The sequence below is a fragment of the Sturnus vulgaris genome, chromosome 6, assembly GCF_052056855.1.
Source record: "Sturnus vulgaris isolate bStuVul1 chromosome 6, bStuVul1.hap1, whole genome shotgun sequence".
Classification (NCBI taxonomy): Eukaryota; Metazoa; Chordata; class Aves; order Passeriformes; family Sturnidae; genus Sturnus; species Sturnus vulgaris.
In genome coordinates, this window is record NC_142248.1 from 24366616 (window position 1) to 24387983 (window position 21368).

A 21368-nucleotide genomic window follows, 5' to 3' on the forward strand; every position below is an offset into this window, starting at 1 on the left:
AATTTAGTAAATAGATTTTTAACAGAAAGAAGCAGAAATCTTTAGTATCAGAACATACTTTTGAGTCCTGAGTGAAAGTAACTCACCTATACCAACAGATCTCCTCCAACAGAATAACATCCATAACAAGCTGGATCCATCTCTTGCTAATGTGATAGGAAAATACCCTCTACTGAATTTTCTCCTGTACTTTTTCGATCAGACAAGTGTTTCCTATAAAGACTTAAATGTATGTTCTCACAAACATTTCTATTTGCTTTTCTTGCTTTAAGTCCTTACTCTGAGTTCTACTTGGGTAGAAAGCATTGCTCTAAGATTGTAGAGAAACTAAGATTCAGGGAGTTGTTCTGTTCAGAATCAACTCCTTGGGTTCCCTATGGCTGATCCCTTTTACACAGGTAGCATTGCAATGATAGACACTGAAACTGTTCTAAACTACCTGCTGAGGATGCTTGCATCACAGGAGACGTGATGGTGACTTGTTCACAGTGTTGCTGGAAATTCATAGTCATTCCAGTTGCACAAGTGGCTCAAGGTCATGAGGTCTACAGCCAGCCTCAAGAGCAGACATAGAGCTCCTGTCTTTCCTCAAAATGCTAGGCAGGACATAATACAGCTGGAGAAAGAACTCAAATTGCCTTGCTATGTTGTTTGGTAATGCATACTCATGGATTCTTTCTTTTTCCTAAATTTCCTGATGCTTCTTTCAATAATTGATTTTTTTCTTTTCTTAGATGTAACAATTGCTTTTGAACTCAGCACTTTGGTTCTGTGTTTCTATGTGTACAGAAATATCAGATAAATTTGAGTATGTACGTCTGCTAGTCATTCATTTTCCATAAGGTGAAGACTACAAGGTGAAGTAAAAAGATTAACTCTCAGTCTCTTACCTACCTTTCCTTCCAAATCCTGGAAGAGTAATATGATGCAATTAGGCCAATTCATATTTATAGTTCTCTACAGACTCATGACTTTCATGAAAGAATTTTAGTTAAATTCTGATAGTGTGATTAGACACTGCTGCCTTCTGCAGTAGTACTGTAAGGAGGTAACAGTCATACTCTCTTCGCATGAAAGAATTTATTTTGGAGAGTATTATCACTTAGCATCTGTAATAAGCTTTGAAGCATAAATTGTTAACTCCTTTTTCCCTCAAGTTGCTGCCTTGCATGCTGGCTTTTTCCCCTCTTAGGAAGCATGAATGTTTTCAACAACGTATTTTCTTATGGAAAGAGGTTTGTGCAATATTACAGGGTGTCTCAGTTGGACTGTTTCTGTTGGACTGGTGTCACACTGAAATCAGAGGTGACAATGGCACTAAGTTCAAACAGCAATGAAATGACATCTTCATTGGCTGGTCAAAGCCAAGGACTTTACTGTAAGGAGTCTGCAGTAGAAACTGAGTGATGAAGAAAGGTTAGAAAGATTTGCCTGAGGAAGAATCACTCCTGCATCTTTGAAATGGAGATGTGGGTGACACGTGTTTAACAGTTGGGTGCCTCACCAGCCTACTGGGAATGAGAGAAAGTCAGATTTATCAACCTTAATCAAGGTTATTAAGCCCTTATTAGTTGACAAGACCAGTTATCTGCACCTAGACTAGTAACAAAAATAGGATGAGGATGTGGACTTGCACAATGACATGCAACCATTCATGCACTCTTTTAGAGGGCTCCCTGGCATGGTTTTTGCCCACTCTCCCAGATGATGCTTTTGAACCACACTGTGTGGTAGGGCCTATGGCCCTTTGACAGTCTGGTGTTAGCAGCCCTCCCTTTTAGGGGTGAATGGAAGAGAACTTTTGGCCATTTTTTAACATGAATAAGGTTATGCCATTAGATCTCAAGGTCGGAACACAGTTTCTGGTCTGCTCTTTTTAGCGATAGAGAGTTGGGTGCTGTGGTTAGTTTGGGGTCTGTTAGTGGAGCCTCAAAAATGTGCCAGGTGGAGAGCCCTGAGAACACAGTTTCTGGCTGCTGCACAGATAAAACATGTCTGGCTGTAATACGAACTTTCTTCTGTTATTCTGCCAGTTCAGTTCCGCCCCAAACTGGATAAGACACTTTTGGGGCTGAGGGTAAAGTTGTTTTTATTGAATAGGGTCTTTGTTACCACAAAGCTTCTGAGACAACATGACATTACCTTTTGGATCCTGTGCTGACAATTTGCTGTTTGTGGCAGATACTGACTTGAAATCATAGGTGGCCAAAGTAATTTTTGTGGACAATGGGTTTATCGTGGGTGCTGACATTTGAAGCTTTCCCAGAGTACCCTGCCAGTAGGACTCAGACACCACCTGGAAGGTTTCTTCAGCTCGCTCCAGCTTACACAGTTGTTTCCTTCTTGATTTCCCCTAAGAAGATTGACAGTAAAGTTTCATGTATAATGCAGTCATCTTCATAGTATTAAGTCAGACCTCTCAGAGTTGGGGGAAACATGCCTATTATTAAAGTAAATCAGAGACAGCTTTTATCCTTTGTTTTAAGCTTATATTTGGTAACCTGATATGTCTTAAAGGGGTATATCTGTTTTCCAGTCCAGTTACCTATGGAACCATGAAGAGCTACATGGTTACACTGTGCCCAAAACAATATCCTTTATTTTACCTTCAAATAAGACAAGTTTCTCTGTACTGCTGATATTTTTCCGTTGTTTGTTTGAATTTGCATTTTATGAAATGATTTTTAGATGAGAAAAAAGTATGTGATGTCACCAAAGCCAAACCTGAATTACAGAACATGAGGTAATGTTTCCTTTCCACAAGTCCACAGCTGTAAACAGTGTTTAATCTGAGAAGTAAAGAAATTAATTTATATGTGTTATTTTCATATAGATTGTAAAGCCGTGGCTACTGTGCAGAAATTGCTGTTGTGAATGGGTTATTCTTTCTCTATTAAAATAAAGTATTCTTGGTTGTTTTCTTTTTGTGTTCTTTTTAGTGTACACTGTGATTTAGTAGTGAGTCAAGAATCTACCTGCCTGTATATGGAGTCCTATCTATTTGCTCCTTAAAGCACCCCCAGCTTGTGTTCTTAATAAAATCCCTCCTACTAAAAGGTCAGCGTCTCTGCACATGGCATTACTTATGTGCAAAGCCCAGTCCAGCTATGAGTGTGTATTTTGGAGCTGTCATCCTCAGAAGTTTTCAGGGGCCTTTTTGTCATCCACTATGGTTATATCTTACCTAAAACAAGACTTGCAGTATCATCAGGTAGTTATCCATGTGTACAGTAGGCATGTATGTTGGTATATCTGGGGGTTTTGCCTATGTATGTAAATGAATGGAAACCATAAATGAAATCTTGACCCTGGGAAGTCAATTGCAGTTTTGTGTCAACCTCGCAAGGGCAGAATTCCAAATGAATTGTCCTCACTCCCTAAATCATTCTTTAAAATAAAATGGTTCCAACTATTAGTCTCACACTCTTATCACATGCCTTGGATTGTCCTTTGAACAGATAATTTTTCCTGCAATTTTCAGTATATCAGTATACTGCTTGGAAGAAGTGTAGCATAGTACAGAACAATACTGCCAATGATGAAGAAATTTGTCTCGTCATAGCTAAGGTTAAATAAGCAAATTCTTAATTCTCCCTGAAACTTACCATGACCATTTCATATAGATACTTACTTACATAATGTGATAATTGGTGAATTACAGAATCATAGGTTGGAAGGGACCTTAAAGGTCATCTAATTCCAATCCATCTGCTATGAGCAGAGACACCTTTCATTAGACCAGGTTGCTCAGAGCTCCATGCAGCCTGGCCTTGAACACCTCCAGGGATGGGCCCACTTCCGTGGGCAAATCTGCCTGTAATGTGTGCTTGTGAAAGAGCAAACTGCTTGTTAAATGCTGCTGGTACAGTGAGCTTCTTCCCAATGTGTGTGTGACCACCTAGGACAGGAATAACGCATCACATCTCAGGCATAAGGATATTGTTTGCTTTTATTGTAGTAAAATTAACCAGATATGTACCTAGTCTCAGCAAAATTGCAATTGTATTCTTTCATTTTGTTTCTGAGAGTAGTAAAAAGCTATTTGGTGATATTTCTTTTAATAATTGCATAATCTGTATAGTACTTGTTATGGCCTATTGCTGTCATCCCAGTGACAACAGGATCTCTTAGAAGTGAGCAATGCAAGCAATGTTCATTTGGTATGATAATGTATTCTCACTGGGGAATTTGTTGTGATGGAGACAAGAATCTGAATGTCAGATAGTGACATCTTTAACAAGTCTTCTGAAAAACTCCTTAAAAAACATTAAGATAGCATAAATGCTGAGTTGAGGAAGGTGACATAAGATAGACATGAAGCACAACACTTCCTGAAAATGATAATTCCATTTTGGACTAAAAAGAAGATTACAGGGTTAAACTATATAATTCCAATAAGAGAAAACGTAGATATATTCCTTGTAAGGTAAATGAAAATTATACAAGTTAAAAAGCCACTGTGATGCTCTCACATCATGTATGTGAAGGCCGTTACTTCAGCTCCCTAATCCAAGTTTGGCACCCTCAGACATTTTGATGGCTGAATTCTGGAGTTCATCTCCTTTTCCATGATGCATCTCTGTTTGAATCTGCTTTTCACATACCTGGCCATTTAATTAAAAAATATTCTTGTCAGTCGCAGAGAGAGAATATAGACAATGATAGTCACCAGAAACATGGGTAATTCTCATGACTTTGGAGCAGGGAGTCATTCTCACTGGGACAAGTCTACCAGGCTGCCCAGAGTGGGTTAATACAAGAAGCTGGGACTCAGCATTAGGTTTCTGCATTCAAAACAAATAACCTAATCACATGGCTGGGGAGGAGTTCTCTCTTATGTCAGAAATCCTGTCTGACATTCCTCAGAAATACTTCCATCTAAACCAGTGTATCTTCACAATGCAGTGAGATAATACTTTTTATTAAAAAAAAAAGTCTAATTACAGATATTTCTTTGGACCAACAGTAGTATTAGATTGTAGAATAAAATATTATGATTAATTGTTTCATCCTGCTGCAAACTCATAAAGGTCATGTTTGCTGTTGAGATACCTTTCCTTTGTGCCTAAAGGGTATGTCAACCCAGGTGTGGTTGTGGCAGAGGGTTGGTGAGGGCTGCAGCTTAAAGGCTGTTAGAGTTCCCACAATTGCCACCCTTACCCTGAAATTCACACACACAAATAAACCTCAGATGGTTCTTCATTGTATTTTTTCTAGCTGTACTGTTCCCCCAAAGCAGTGCAGATCCATCAGGGATCAGTAATAAAGGGGGTCCATTACTTCAAGTTAAGAAAGGTTTAGGAAAACTATTTCTTTTAGAAAATCATGTGTTGAGAAACAACTTTGTATGAATTTCTAATAATTTCAGTTACTGTTCCAAACATTTCCAGCTCAGTTTATCTTCCAGAAATTTTATTTGGTAAATATTGAAACCTACGCTTCAAACTTCAAAAATAAAACATTAATTTTTTACATTTTAAATTTAGACTTATTATGGTTAATTAGGTATTTCATGATGTGTCAATATTTTCTAACAACTACTATACTAAGTTCTAATTTTACCTTGTAATTTTTAAAATCATCAAGGCCAGCTGATACTTAAATGCAAGTTGAAACATTTTATCTAATTTTCTAGGTCAATGTGTCCCCTTTGGTATTGTAATGAAACAATTTGACACTTCGGCTCTGTGATTAAAAAAATAAAAAAAAAAAAAAAAAAAGGAGATTGCTGAGTGTATTATTAGAGTGATAGCCATTTTCAGTTCTCTCATGTTAGCTGGAGTCTTTTTCTTGACCCTGAAACTTCTGATCCCCTAATTAATGAGACAAGTGCTTATATTCTTTTCTAGATCAAAGCGTCACCTACTTCTATTGTTGGTGAAACAGTTTGATATGTTGACACTTTGATACAGAAAATAAGATGAGCTGTTGTAATCTGCGCTAAGTAGCAGCTGCTAATGTAAAAATAACAGAACGGTTAGAAGTTGGATCTCATATGTGTCACAACATGACCTGGCATGTATGTATCAGGCAGTATCTATCAGGCAGTATGTATCCTCTTACTGACATGATGTGTAAAATGTAAAAGCATTAAAAATAGTGTAAGATTAAAATATTTCTTTAGTTTAATTTTTTTTCCAGAGTTGTTTTTTTTTGCATGTTCATTCTAATTTAGAATGAAAGAAACCTTTATTTGCCTTCCCAATTTCCTGCTGCCCTGAGAAGATACCTGAGCTCTTCCTTATATCAGCAGAGACATATTTCTTCCTCACACGACATGGGAGCAATTCTCTGTTGTCTGTTTGAGGCTAGATCCCATTTCAGACTCCAGATAATGTAGGACCTAGGGCAGAAAGACATCTTACTGCCATTTTTCCTCTTTTCCCTTTTGCAGTTCTACCAAATGTAAATGACTGAGACCGTAAATTGTAGAAATTAACTTGGAGACTCCTCAGATTTCTCACCCAACCTTCTTCTAATCCACAGGAATATCCTGTGTCAGTAGAAAGCAAGGTGTTGGTAGTGACTATTACTGAGTGGAGGAATGCTTGTGCATGAACGTGTATCTCAGTCAAGCCAAGGGAAATTGCACTGGTGCCCACTGTAATTGTCAGTTATAATTTCCATACAAATAAGTTGTCCACAAGAAGGGTACTTATTAAGCAAGGAAGTTAGGTCTTAGAAAACAGGAGATCTAGAGACAAACGAAAATTGCCTGAGGTTAAGGTAAATTTGCCCTTGGAAAGGAAATTGAACAACCAATAGTGTAACAACTGAAATGAGAACAAGGAAAGAGGAAATATGCCACTGGTCTGAGAAGGGCATGGAGTTCAGGGGTAATTCTGAATTAGGTCTGAAAGCATGTGGTTTTAATTTTTGTTTCTCTCAGCACTGGGCAATCAAGATGCCAGCTGTGAGGACAAGGGTTAAGAAAAGTGAATGTATGCAAATGGAATACGTGGTAACTGTTCAATAGATTATTGTGCTTGCATTGGGTTAATGGATGGTTTCCATACCCAGTTCTGAAAGTGCTGGTACCTGAAATTTCAGGAATGATAGTAAAGTTCTTTTAAAAATCTTATGAGGCTATGTGCAGTGTAATATGACAGGGAATTAGAAGGGACAGCATCTATATTTAGAAGGGCAAAAAAATTAATTTTGACATCTGTAGACCAGTTAGTCTTTATTGTGAGGCTTCATAGTAAATTTAGAAGGAAAATGCTTTTAAATCATGGATCCATCAAGAGTGAATTGAAGTACAGTTTTCACACGAGAATGATCATGCAAGAAATTCTTCTTTGATATGATAACTGGTTATTTAGACAAAGAAACATTTTTAATATAACCTGACACATAAGCTTATAGGTTGTGCCATATGGAAAGTTATTAATTACAGTGGGGAATGTGTATATTGTTATTTTACAAGCAGGCACAAGCTTAATGTGGGAAATGCTGCTTGCTGTTAACTGGGTTCACCCAGCGTCTCTCATTTGGAAGAATGGGCACGTTTAGCTCATGTCTGTCTGCAAAATGTCATGTACCCATGAAGGAGATGAGGGATTAGTCAAAGGCAATAAGGAACTAGTTAGCAGAAAGGCAGCAGCAAACAGTTTTCAAGGAAGAAATGTTAAGGTCCAAGGATTTCACTAGTGGAATTTCTCTCCACTTTCTTACCAGTTGTGCTGAACCAGTTTTCTTTAATGCTGTCATTGAGGACCTTTGGCATGAAGAGCAGCAGTGCAACAAAATTGCTTGATGATACAGAGCTGAGAGTTGTTTTTAATAAGACGTGGAGATATTATTAATACAAAGTTCAAGCTGTCTTGCAGAAAGATTGGGATGGCCTCAAGTACTGGAAAAAACAAAAGCAGTGGGGTGGAATTTTGGTGCCAAGTGTAAGGTATTATCTTTTCAAGATGAATAAGAGTTTCCACTGTCAACTGGGTAATACGTGTGCAGGAGAACAGGCTGGAGGGTGACTGTGAGCAAAAAGAATGCAAGAATGTGTCAGGTAAGAAGAGGTTTCCACTGGCATTAGTACAGAGTACTAAGGAGAGATGTGTTTAAATTGATCAGGGTAATTAAGAGCCTGCTTAGTGAGAGGTAACAGAAAAGGTTGTTTGTTTAGCCTGTCTCAGAAAGGAAAAATAAATGCTTATTATAAAAATATATATCTATTTATAGGAATATATGTGCTATCTATAAATGCATGAGAAAATAAATCAATTAAAATAAAGCTATGGAACTTTATTAGTCAAGTTAATTGGATTTTTTCCCTTCTGTTGGATATTGAAAAATCTTACAAAAGCCATCTCTCACACAAAGGTGAGGTTCCAAAGAGAACCTGACAGCATAGGATACTGTGTGTTCTTATCTCTTTCAATTTAGATTAGAGTTGAGGGTGCTCGTGTTTGCCCTAGAGGAATTAGGAAAACATAAAACTAGTTTTACCCTCTGTTTTCCTTTGCTTAAGTCTTGTATTTTTCCAAACTTTGTGGTAAGAAAACACATGACATTGTTCCTTTAAATTTTTTGAAGCAAAAGAAACAGCAAAAGTATCAGTACTGAGATTTTCTTTTTCTTTTGAGAGCACCTATTTTAAGTTTGATAGGTAGCAAGTAGATTTTATATTTAATTAGAAAATTTAAATTTTCGCCAAATAACTGCTAAAATGCAAAATGAGAAAGTAAAGAAACAGGAAGGTTTGCAGGAAGATGGATAGGGAGACAGAGAGTGGGAAAGTATCTATCCACATTAAACCAAATATGAAAGTGTAGGAACTTCTGGACAAAACAAATCTTCAGTGTCTTTCAGGGTAAACAGGAACTTTGCTGAGAGTGACACCTATACCTAAAGGTGACCAAGCCCTCTTCTAAAGTGACCTTTTTAGGAGAAACTACCACTAGAGGAACCTGAGTGTAATTCTTCTTCTTGCTTCTTCTTTACCCAACCTTCCAAATCAATTTAATCAAAACAAATCAATTTCTGAGAAAAGTTCTGATTTCCACAGCTTGACATTTTCCAGAGGAACAATATTTTGTTAAAAAGTTCTCAAGCAGCTATTGTTATTATTAGAGGTGAGCTCATGCAGGATTTTTGCCATATGCACTATGGATGGATTTCAATATACATTCAGGAGTCTTCCAAATTCTTTATAGTAGAGCAGATGCCATTATTTTAGTTAGCAATTTAACTTTGTGATGGGCACTGTTAAATCTCTGGCTTGGGAGGATATTTGACTCATTTATTTGTGTTTACCACCCTTCAGGCCTGTGAACAATGGGTCATTTTGTCACATGGCTGCATGCTGGGCACGGAGACTCTTGTGCTTGGATTTTTGTTGGTCTCATGAAGCTTCTTAGTATAAACTCCACTGGAAGTTACTGAGGAGGCTAACAAATGTCTATTTTTCTTCACTTTTTGTAGCTCTTGGGTTTGTTGGGTTTTTTAAAATCCAAAGAACCTGAATCTTCTGTTATTTTTATTGGTACAAACCCAGATGCAAACCCAGTCAAGTCAGTGCAGTTTTTTCTGCTGAAAAATTGACATAAATAATAGTCTTAAGACTCTAGTGCCTCTGACTGTTGTCCTCAAAGGCAAGTGGAACATTAGGTGTATGTTTTATGATAGTTCTCCAAAGAGACTAGCCGTTAATCTCTCTGAGTAGGTGTGTCAGCTGCAAACATTTCCTTCCAGTCTACCATTTCAATCACACTTCACAGTACACTGAAAATTGGCAAGGATGTTAATTACTGGCCTCTAGAACAAACCACCTACTTTGATTCAAGCATGTTTTCCAATTTTTAAGAATGTTGTTTCACCTTCAGAACAGTATAATTACAGAAAATAGCTTGGTTTGGCTAACATCTTGTGTTCTGTGAGTTCTGCTTGCAAGGCAGCAAGCCACACCAGGCAAGAGGCTCACCTACAGAGGATTTTAACCTCTTGCTGACAGAAGTTAGGGCTTGCCAGGATCCAGTACATTGTTTTCAGTGTCAGAAGCTCAAAACCACTGTCACTCAGATGTTAAACATTAACGCTTTCTGCTTTTAAAACTGAAGGAACGCCCCCCCCATATAGTAAGAAAGTTTTTATTCACCAGGGAACTTCCTGTTAAAATTTTATGGATGTCTCACAGGAGCAATTTACAGCAGTGGGTCCTGTACCTGAGCAGTGCAAAACCCTGGGTGCAACATGACCCACCAGCAACATGGTTCAGAGACTGCTTGTGTAGCTGCATTTGTGCAATGCAGAGTTCAATAAAATTTGCCAGGAATCAGCCAAGTATCCAGGACATGATTAATCAACCAGCAGAATGAATTGCCCATAGATGACTGGGAGTTGACAGTAAACAGTAAAACACCTGCCTTGAAGACTTGCAGTCTTAAGAGACAAGCAGGAAACAGAAGCAAGTGGGAGCCCTGTTTTAGGAGAGAGATTTTGAGGCATACAGGCAGAATTGTTCATGATTATACAGTGAATTTGGCAGACTTAGAGGCTGAACTGTGTGCATTTCCCTTCATGGGTTTGTAGCTCATATAACAGGTCTTTAATTTACCAAGAAACTTTTCCGCAACACTGTCCTGAAGAGTTGGCAGAATCCACAGTTGGCATTTCTCACACATGTGCCTCTTGGTTTAGGGCCCTACAATTAGTACAATTAATAACTTACACCATGAATTAAAAACATGGAAAACAGCCCAAGGCTCAGGCTCATGTGTCAAGGAATTGCTGTGGAAGCCTGATCTTATTTGTTGTTACAACAATAAATCATGATTTTAAAATAATTTATATGGTACCTGGGCCCTCAAGGCAGTCCTGCAGTGCTATTGAAACTGGACTTCAATGGTGATTAAGCTATAGACCTATATTAAATATGCATGAATACTTATTTCTCCCTGCCTCCTCTTTAAGGCCTGTTGGGGCTGGATACCTTCCTGACTTACAAGCCACATGCTGCAATTTCCATGATAGTCATGAGTCACTCCCTTCAGTGAGAACCAAGGACGAGGGGGAGTGTCCGGTGGGGCTCACAGATGGGAGATGACTGATTGCTCAGGGATTCCCTCACCCTTCTATAAACCAGATCCTGGGTAAGAATGCACCCAGATCCCGGTGTGTGCTCTCTCTGCAGTTCCCTGCTGGTTTATTGCCTGCCACTGCTCAGGGTCCCGGATATCCAGCAGCTCTTCTGCTGCTGACATCAGCCAGGGGCTGCCACCATGGGAACTGCCCTTAGCAGCCAGGGGGCCATGTCCAGGCTGGAGTCATGTGTCAGCAGTTCATGGCCTTGCTTCACTTTCTGTATGTTGGTCAACCGTTTTGCAGTATAGCAACACATATATTATATGAAATATGTTTGCTGATAACCACCTCACTGAACTGAAGAGTTCTAACCTTAGGTATTCAAAAAACTTACTATATACATGGGAGAAGCAGTTCAAAACATAATTCTGCTAGGGGGAAAAAAATCTAGCAACAAATTCAGTGCTAGAAAAAGAATATTTCATAAGAATTAAACAGGCTGGGTTAGTGCTCGTTTTCTTCCTGGTGGCTGATACAGTGCTCTGTTTTAGATTCAGTATGCAAATAATGTTGATGACTGATGTTTTAGATGTTGCTAAGTGGTGCTTGCCCTAAGTCAAGGACTTTCATTGTTTCCTGCACTGCCAGTGAGGAGGTACACAAAAAGCTGGGAGGGAGCATGGTCAGGACAACTGACCAAAGTGGCCAGAGGGACATTCTGTGTGATAGAACATCACACCCTGTGTATAAAATGGGGGGAGTTACCAGGAAGGAGTGTGTTATGGCTCAGGGACAGGCTTGGCATTAGTCAGAGGTGGTGAACAGTTGTATTGTGCATCACTTGTCTGTCTTGGGATTTATCTCCCTCTGTCCATCTCCTTTTTACTACAATTACTTGTATTAGTATCATTATTTTTTACTCTGTTTCAATTATTTAACTGTTCTTATCTCATCGACAAGTTTGATTTTCTTTTCTTTCCTGATTCTCCTCACCATGCCCATCAGCGGGAGGAAGGGCAAGTGGCCAAGCAGCTGCACGGTTAAATCACAACACTGTGTTACATAACAATATAACTCTATTACACTGCGTGCAATTTGAAATTATTGCACCGGTTGATATGTTTTCAAAAAAGTATGGGTATTCTGAATAAATTGGTTATTGGTTGTTTATCATTTCACAGGCAGAACTGATAGCTTTGCAACAAGAAAAGGAAGCTGCTCTTCAACAGTGCAAAAAACTAGAAGAGGAAATCCAAACATTGCGTGTTTATTACAGGTAAAATGATTGATTCTAATATGAATGAGTGACTCATAGGGGAAATTTTCTGTATGATGTCTGACTGAGTAAGGAAATGGTCTTATCAAATAGGTATTTGTTGGAAAAATGTGAATACATCAATGAATCAAAGCCTGCGTTTCTGCTTTACTGCTCACCAACCATCTCTTTGAAATAGGAGTCCCTTTCTCATAGCCTGAATTTTGTATTAGTTTCTTCTAAGGGAAGTGAAAAATTGGTGGTGGTTGATTATCATACTAAAAAACTGTGCTATGTCTATGTGATCACTTAAAAAAAACATGGACAAAAGAACCAGATTACATACATGCTTGTTTCTTCCCTGATTGCTTGCATGTGCCTAACTTATAACATATGGATTTTAGAGTAATAAAATCTGTAATTCTAAAAGACTGTTTTCTTCCCCAATATATGTGCCTTATAATTCCCTATGTTCTGTAGCAGTATATAGAATGAGAGAAATACCCATTCTCATTAATTTAGGTGGGCTGAACTGAACATTTGCATGGATCAGTGGGTTTTAGTCCCTAAGGAAAAGCACTGTGTGGTCCAGTGAAGGAGTTAGGTTGTTTTATGGAGTGATGTTGGGTTACAGCTCTCATTTCATCCTGACCTCCTGTGTGAGAGGGGATACAGAGCTGCCAGCAGGTTAAAGGCAGGAGAATTGGCATCAACACAGCAGAAAATTGTGAATCTGAAGGCTGAATGTCTGTGATGAGGGATGTGGGCTACAGAGGTAAATAATAAATATAGTGTGAATACTATACTCATTGGAAATAAAGAGGACTAGTTATTTATGTCTAAAAAGCATTTGCAATAGCAGAACTGTGTATGTTTTCAGTGTTTCAGCAATCAAAGCGAAAAATACTCGGGTTTCTAGAGGTTTTTCAAGTTTCCCCTTCTCATTAAGTTTATTAAAACCTTGGAGGGAAGTTTTAAAAACAACTTTTGTTCCTAAATCTCATAGGCATTTATTTAAAGCCTGTTAATAGTGAATAGAAACCCCAAGCAATTTGTGATTATTGCATTTAATGAATTTGGTCAGCATTTAGTGTGTGCACAAATTATGGTATGATTTACCACGCTAGAAAGAATTTATTATGGTACCCTTATTACTCATTTAAATGGGTTTTTTTTTAATAATTTTAAAACTGAAATGCAATTTTTAATTGATATTTCAAAAATTAAGAATTTCCTTCTCTTGGTCTGTGTGCATTGTAGGAGATTTTCACTGATTTTGAGTTATATTTTTGGCATAGCCTATTAAGTTTGCACTAATATACAATATTTAAGAAGTATAGTAAGCAGCAACGGCCGCTTACTTGTGTAGATGCTTTAAATCCCAGAAATATTAACAATAATGACTTGCAGGAATCAGCATTAGAATGTACCATGTTATTAACTTACAGCACTTAATTTGAACAGTCAAAAATTTACCTTAAGTTGGCTGACAGCATTTGCAAAATCTGTCCATAAGGTGGGGAAAAGCTCACCTGGTTATCCGCTGGGGAAAGAACTCATGTATCACTACTGATTTATACAAGTTACAACATCTAAAGTTGCAGACTTTATGTGCTGCCAGCTCACTGTTCTAGAGGTTAATGTGTTCTGAAGTGGACCCACAGAGTGACTGACTGAGGTTGGCAGGGACCTATGGAGGTCATCTTGTCCAGCCTCTGCTCAGGCAGGGTCACTGAAGCCTGGTTGCCCAGGACCACATCCACAGGGGTTTTGGATGTCTTTAAGTATGGAGAGTCCACTCTGTATGGAAGCACTGTCTTAAGCGTACAAAGACATGACTTGAAACGCCAGAGGCCACCTTGACCTTAACCTACAAGGGTTGTAAAAGGCAACAAGGACTCCTGTAAGTGCATAAGCAGCAACATTTGATGTCTCAGGTCTATCTTTTGACTTGATTAGAGATTAATTGCAGCATTATGAGGAGTCTTATGAACTTCTTAACATTTTGGTTACATGAACATCTACAGCCCTTGTCATCCAACAGTGTGGCAGTACTTTACACACGTTCCAGATGAGACAGAAAATAATATATGACACGTGCATAAAGCTCTGGGGACTGTACCAGGCCAAGGGTGGGATGGCCACAGTAATTATGAATGATCAGGTAGACAGTGCATTCCTCAAGCCATCCCAAATGAATGAAAATTTGCACTCTTGTTTTGTATGTGGAAGGGATGTGTGTATAGATGTCTGCTGGGTCTTTTCATTTCCTCATAGCACTTGCCATGCTATGATAGTCTAGAATAAGCACTGAGAGTGTTTTTGGGAGGTCTGTTTTGAACTAAGGTGGAAGTTTGCTGCTTTGATCCAAGTGAGTTGCTATTCAAGACTGCATTCCCTGGAGTTACTTCCCTGAAGTATATGATTTGCTGTTGAAGACTGCATTCCCTGGAGTTGCTTCTCTTTTTTGGATTTCAGAATTCCCCAGTGAGCAAAATATAGGCTTCCACACATGCTCCAATCTTCATGTGAACTGTAAAACTGCAATGTGGTAATGCTGGGTGCACATTCCCTTCACCTGCCGTTCTCTCATGTCGTTGCCAGATTCTTACACTTCCTGTCTTAAGCCCCAGTACGACAGGGGCTTAAGAATTTTGGCTCATCTGGTGGCTTCTCCTTTTCCTCTTATGTCTTCCCTGTCCTTACAAAAAGCATTTCTCCTACTTTATTCTTTTTCTCCTTTTTTAACTGAGATTTCTATGAGTCGCGGTTTAGGAATGGTACTCCCCAGTTTAGTACTCCCGCTGAGACTCTCCAATCCACACGTGCCATTCACTCATTCCCCCCTTCCCCCTCCTGCTTCCCCTGCAACAGGACAGAAAAGAGAATTGGAGGCACAAAAGGTGACAATCAAGAGTTGAGATAAGAATAATTTACTGGTAACAGCAATATGACAAGAAACTGAACAGTAACAGCTACAATATTAATAACAAAAGTGTACAAAAGAGAAAGAGTGATTCGCATGCACAATTCTCACCCCAACCCAACGACAGCCACACTATCCCAATGGGAAGGAACCCCTTCTCCTCAGAGGAGACTCCCTTCTCCCCCCAAATCAGGAAAATATCCTGATGTGGTATAGAATATCCTCTGGGTCATAGCCATGCTCCCTCCTGGCTACTGCAAAAACTAACCCTGTCCTGGCCAGAACCAGGACACTACATCATCCTTTAACTTAGAAGAAGCAAATTTAAGAAAACAAAAACAAATAAACATGACAGAACAAAACAAAGCAAAAAAATGCAACAACAACAACAAAGGAAACAAAAAAAAAACCCTAGAGGCCCCCATTAAAGCATACAAGTGATACTTACGTCACTTGTACTTGTGCCTTAACACACAGTAACATTTTAAGGATTTGGTCACAAAAGTAATGACTGTGTGTGTATATTAACTATTTTGGATGCATATGCGTGTAACAAAACATTAAAATGTTCATTTTTATACCAATCTGACTTCCACTAACATTAGTATAATCCAGGAAAAGCAAAGTATCATTTTATCATACAAAATCAGGAGAGAGACACTTAGATCCAGATCTGTATGTGTGAAGTGAGTACATGCTGGCATGCCCAAAGGAAGGAAACAAGTAAAGACCTTCAGGGGAAAAAAATATCCCTTTTTATTTTCTCCACTGGAAAGATTCTTGGTATCTAGAACACTGCATCCAGTTTTAGGTGCCCAGTAAAAGTAAGACATCTGTAAATTGGAGGAAGTTTGACAGAGGGCAACTGGTACTGTCAGGAAGCCATAGCAATGTAAAGAGAGACCAAGGGTACTGCTCTTGTACAGCCTGGGAAAGAAAAAATATTCCTTTCTTTGTTGGCTCCAGGGAGACCTAATGGCAGCCTGACAGAGTCTGTGCAGAGGTTGTCAAGAAGGGCTGCCTCTTCACAGTGCTCCATGACAACAGGGTGAGAAACAACTGACTTGAATTGAAACAAGAGAGCTTCAGACAGGTTACAAGGAAAAACGAGGCTCTCCATCTGTGGAACAGGTTGCCAGAGAGGTTTTACTATCTCCATCCTTGGAGATTTTCAGTGTCTAATGTGATAAAGTCATGAATAACATGGTGTGATCTCATATTGATATCCCTTTGAGAAGAAGTTGGGTTGGACTGGAGATTGCCAGTGGTCACTTCCAACTCATTATTCTACAATTCTCTGATCTGGTAGCTGCTGCTGCTTGAAGACATTCATTTTTTTTCCTCCAGCTGTGAAAGAAGTCTGTGTTGTAAACTACACTTCTTTTCAGGTGAAGTGAAAAAGCAAATCCTAACTGAAACTGGAACTGGAAAGCCAGAATGGCCTAACCCAAAATTAAAATTAGCTTTTGCAGATATATGAGGAAACATTTATTTCCTTCTGAATTTTGACTTTCTGAAAAGAATGCATATCCCAGAACTATTTTAATCTTCTTTAGAAGGGGCAGAGAAATGAAACGGAATTAAAAAGGAGGAAGAATCTAATTCAAATACATAAGGAAAAAGAAGCTGGCTACAAATATAGTTTGGCAAGTTCTGTGCTTCTGTTTGCTTTTCTTGTGTTTCTCTGTGTCAAGTTTCAAAAAGAAAATTGCGTTTTATGGATGCTAACTCAAAAATACATACCAGAAATTAAAATTTGCATAAGAGGGATAGCATAGAGTTTCTAGCTTACTAATATATTGTTTCAACACAGTGCTCTTTAAGCTAGAGATTAATGCAAATCATAAGATTCTCAGTGTCCAAAGAAAGCTATATCCAAATAATCCATTTTGAAGTACATGAGAGTGTTAATCCCACTACCTCTTTCTCACATACCTCTGTTGTTTGAACACTATTGCAAGTTTTTTATTTGCGTATTTTTCAGTTATGTGATATGTCCAGTTTTATAATCAGGCTCCTTCTTCCCCTCGATTTATATGCTGAGTGTGACACCATATGGTATGGGATATGCCTTTGGTCAGTTGGAGTCAGCTGTTCCAGCTCTGTCTCCATCCAGCTTCTTGGGGCCCCCCTTCCTGCTCATTGCTGGAGTGGTCTGAAAAGCAGAAAAAGGCTTGACTCTGTGTGAGTGCTACTCGGGAATAACTGAAACATCCATGTGTTAGAAACACTTTTTTCCAACACAAATCCAAAATATAGCCCCATACCAGCTACTATGAAGGAAATTAACTGTATCCCAGTCAAAAGCAGTATAATCTTGCAAAGTCTGTAAGTTATTGTGAGCATGTGAGAAAAAATGGCTTATTTTACAGTTATGTGATGGTTCTCAACAATGAAATAGAAGACTAACTTCATTAAGGCTCCTTGTACTAATAAGTACAATTACCTGAAATAACTATTTTTAGATTCAAACTTTCAGTTAATATGTGTAGCTTATCTGCATGCAATGCCAGCAGTTTTCTTGCTCCCTAACCAGTTGTAGTACTTTATGAGTTAAAAAGAGATGTTGAAGAGATGTAACAGAATTTAAATCTACAAGTATCAATGCTTACAATACTTCAATTGGAATTCTTGGGATTCATGTTTAAGTGGCACAAGCAAATGGCCTAAGTGGCAGTTGGTTTTATGGAGGTCCTCATATTTTTCTCAAAAAGTCTCTTGTAAAATGACATGGAAGTTCATTTTTTTAAAGACTGAGATCGATAGATGTGAAAGTAGGAAATCAAGAAGGTTTTTATTATTTCCCCAAATGAAGGGCTTGTAGGCACAGGGACAAACTCAATTTTCATTTTAATTACAGAACTGAATCACCCTGTAACAGGAGAAATAGATGAGGAAAGATATTTTGTAAGCCATTACTTCTAGTCCTGGATAAAAAGACTTTTCTATTCAAGCTTTGGATACAGTTGTGTGTATTTAATTTAATTCCATTCTACAGTTTAATGACTGATGGTATGGCATATAATACTCAAATGGTGCCATTTCAATCATGCTTCATGGACTCTATGTATGGATATAGAATGGTGTAATTCTTGTTGTTAGAATGTTGCCCTCATTCCAGTTTTAAGGGTTATTAAAAACTATAAATTATTTCTACCTAACAAGTCAATATTCATCTTCACAGCCAGTGCAGTAGCAAGTCAGGATACAATAAATAGTCTAAATAGTCAGATTCCTGTACTCTGACTGACCCCTGCTCAAACATTTCAGCCTCTTTGTTCTGCCATCTCTCAGTCTTCTTCAGAGTTCTCTCAGTCTAGATTTCCCTCAGGGAAACACAATATGTAGCAGAAGACTGGGCTGCTCTAACATCCAGTTTCCCAGCCTAAATGAACTGGAACCCGTTTACAGTGAGATTAGTGAAGCTGCAACCACTAATGCAGAGTGGTGATCTCAGTCCTTCCTCTAAAGCAGTAGCAGACTACCTTGAGCACCTGTCCCAGTAGTTTACCTCAGAGAACTGGTCTTTTCATACCTTTTTTTTTTTATCTCACTTTTTCAGTTATGGCCGTTGACTCACTTTCCTGCCCTTTTCATCCTGTCTGCTTGCTTCTGTTCTGGCAGTTGCTGTCATTGTTTCAGTCCTAGTTGCTTTAGACATAACATGGTGTAATTACAGTCATTAAGAAGAATGACCAAGTAATGGTGTCCCTGTAAACCACACTGTTCTTTTTGCAGAGCAGTTTCAGGGAGATCATGGAGAAGAGAGCAGTTGTGTTTAAAGTATTCTCTGTCCTTGCAGCAGTGACTTCTGTTTTATCAGAGTTTCAGATACCTGACGTTGAGCTAATTAAATTTCCCACTTACAAGCACAGAAGAGGTTCTTTTTCATACCAAAGAGATGAGGGGCTTGGATATGCAATGGGAGACAGTGCAATACATGTTTTGGAGGAACTTAACCTGCTCCAGTGTGATGCGGCCAAACATACAGAAAGCAATGACTCTGTAAGGGAGCACAAAGGTTTTTGTTTGTCTTCTGTTATAACAAAGAAAAAGGCAGGGACCATCTTTCTGTTTGTTTATTGAACTGAGTGTTAAAATTAGTAGATAACTTGGGGGGAGAAACCCTGCTGTCTTTAAATCAGATTGGTTAAAGCCACATCTTCTCTCAGCAACCCATGGAGGTTTCAGTGATTTTTTTAGTGGATTTGTGAGGGTGAGGGGACTCAACACCCTGATAATTTGGACCTGGGGTTTGGAATCTATGTGTTCAGTCTCCTCCTCCTCTGTTTTGTGCCAGTTTCCTGTGAGGTGCTGCAGCCCCAAAAGAATTGGAATTTTAGGTGGGTCTTTCTCACTCTGTAGTCTCATAAGCATTTTCCCCCTAGTAAGCCCTTACATCCCCCTATGACTTCTTTCCTTTGTCACTTGATTGCTTGTGCAATCACAGCTCTTGTTAGTGTTACAGGAGATAAAAGTCCAAGGTTTGGGGTCTGTTTCATGAACTGGATTAGAAAGCCGAAGAGGGGGAGACTGATCTGTGAGCTGCTCTGTATTGGAAAGCAGCTGCGTGAAGTTTTGCTGGTGCTACTGAGGTGGCTGTATTTCTCAGTGGCTTAGTGCAGGTGAGCAGCAGAGGCAGAGCCCTCCCTTGTTATCCTTGTGTATATCACACTTTATTGAATTTATTATCCTCCTGTCCCTGCCCCGTCCTCAGACTTCTTGTTCTCCAGCTTGGAACTGATTATTGTCTCCCTTTCTGCATTTGTTCAACTTTTTAACAATAGTATATTCAGAGAGACTGACTTCAGAAATAAATCTGTGGATAGAAAAATTTCTAGGGGCATGGCAGACCAGACTCACGTTCATTCTCCAATTAGTATTTGACCATTTGCAAAGAAAAGGAATGGTAGAGAGAAACTCCAGTATATACCCTAGGCTTGGTGTTTACAGTGGCAGTTTGGTAGGCAATGAAAAGGCGAAGCAGTGTCTGAACCTGTTGGGGGCTAAGGGGTGTCCTTTTTTTGCTCTCCAATTAAATATTTTAGCCATCAGTTTGCTCTTTAAGCTTTCTATGTCTCTCATTCATTTAGAAACACACACACACACAAAAAAAAATCTTCTAAATGTTTTGCTTCTTGTCCTGACAGGACTTTGAAAGTTTTCCTATCTCAATGGGGAAAAACAATTTCTAACTCAGCTTTAGTGATTTATTAAAACTTTGAGAGAGAGGAAGCATTGAACTGTCAAAGATCCAAGGGACCTGATGGAATAACAAGCCACCTCACACCATCCCTGCAACCAGAATGTTGTACACTCAAATTGCCTTGTGCTGCTGTTGGATTGATCTGACCAATATGAAATCTTTGTGCCTAATGTTTCCAGGGGCTGGCTCTTGGCCTTCAGAGGTGCCTTGCCAATAGAAACACTGAGCAGCAGGTCTGAGGAAGCAGCCTGAATATGAATATGAATATGGATGTGAATATGAAGCACATAACACACTCTGTGATGCAGTTTTAATTTGCACCATGCCCTATGCTAATTCCACTACTGCTTCTCTTACTGGGTATTATCGTGGCAAAGTTTCTTAAGTTTTTCAAATTAATTGAGGACCAACCAGTCACTTTTTGTGCCAAGTACATTAAGGCTAGAAGTACTGCACAGGTACTTATACTGTATTGCTCCAGACTTGAGCCGACTTCTCTACTTATTTGCTGTCATGGGGTAATGTGAACTAAAACAACATTTACTTTGTCGTTTTTGCTGGGATGGGCCTTTTCACATGAGTTTCTGTTCTTCTCTAAGAGCAACGATTTGCTTGACAGAAAGGAATTCCTTGCCATTGGATGCTGATATGGTCTCACGACTCTGTATACAGGGCCCTGCTGCCATTCTGTTCACAGCTGTCCTTTGCCTGGCTGATACCTTCACCTTCTTTTTTACCTCTGCTCTGTATGATTTTCTGTTACGACTTCCTTGGTTTCTCAGTGAGCTGAAAAGTCTAGGAGGTGTAACTTTGTTCTGTGCTTTTTGAAATAAGCACATAGTTAGAAATGTCTAGAAGCTGTTTTTAAAAGTCGCTTAAGAGTAATAAAATGGAGTTCTTGGAAGGTTTAAAGCCTCTGGAAGAACTACCTGCAGTCAACCCACTGACTGCTACTG

General features: G+C 38.9%; 1 protein-coding gene across 2 annotated transcripts in view; it reads left to right on the forward strand.

Annotated features, from left to right (window-relative positions):
• MIPOL1 (mirror-image polydactyly 1) overlaps window positions 1-21368 on the forward strand; it is a 186083-nt gene that overhangs the window by 121874 nt on the left and 42841 nt on the right. For both annotated transcript variants that reach the window (XM_088167305.1, XM_088167306.1), the window contains one exon: window positions 12207-12301. In XM_088167305.1, coding sequence (XP_088023431.1) covers window positions 12207-12301 — 95 coding nt within the window. The remainder of the gene's footprint in view (window positions 1-12206; window positions 12302-21368) is intronic.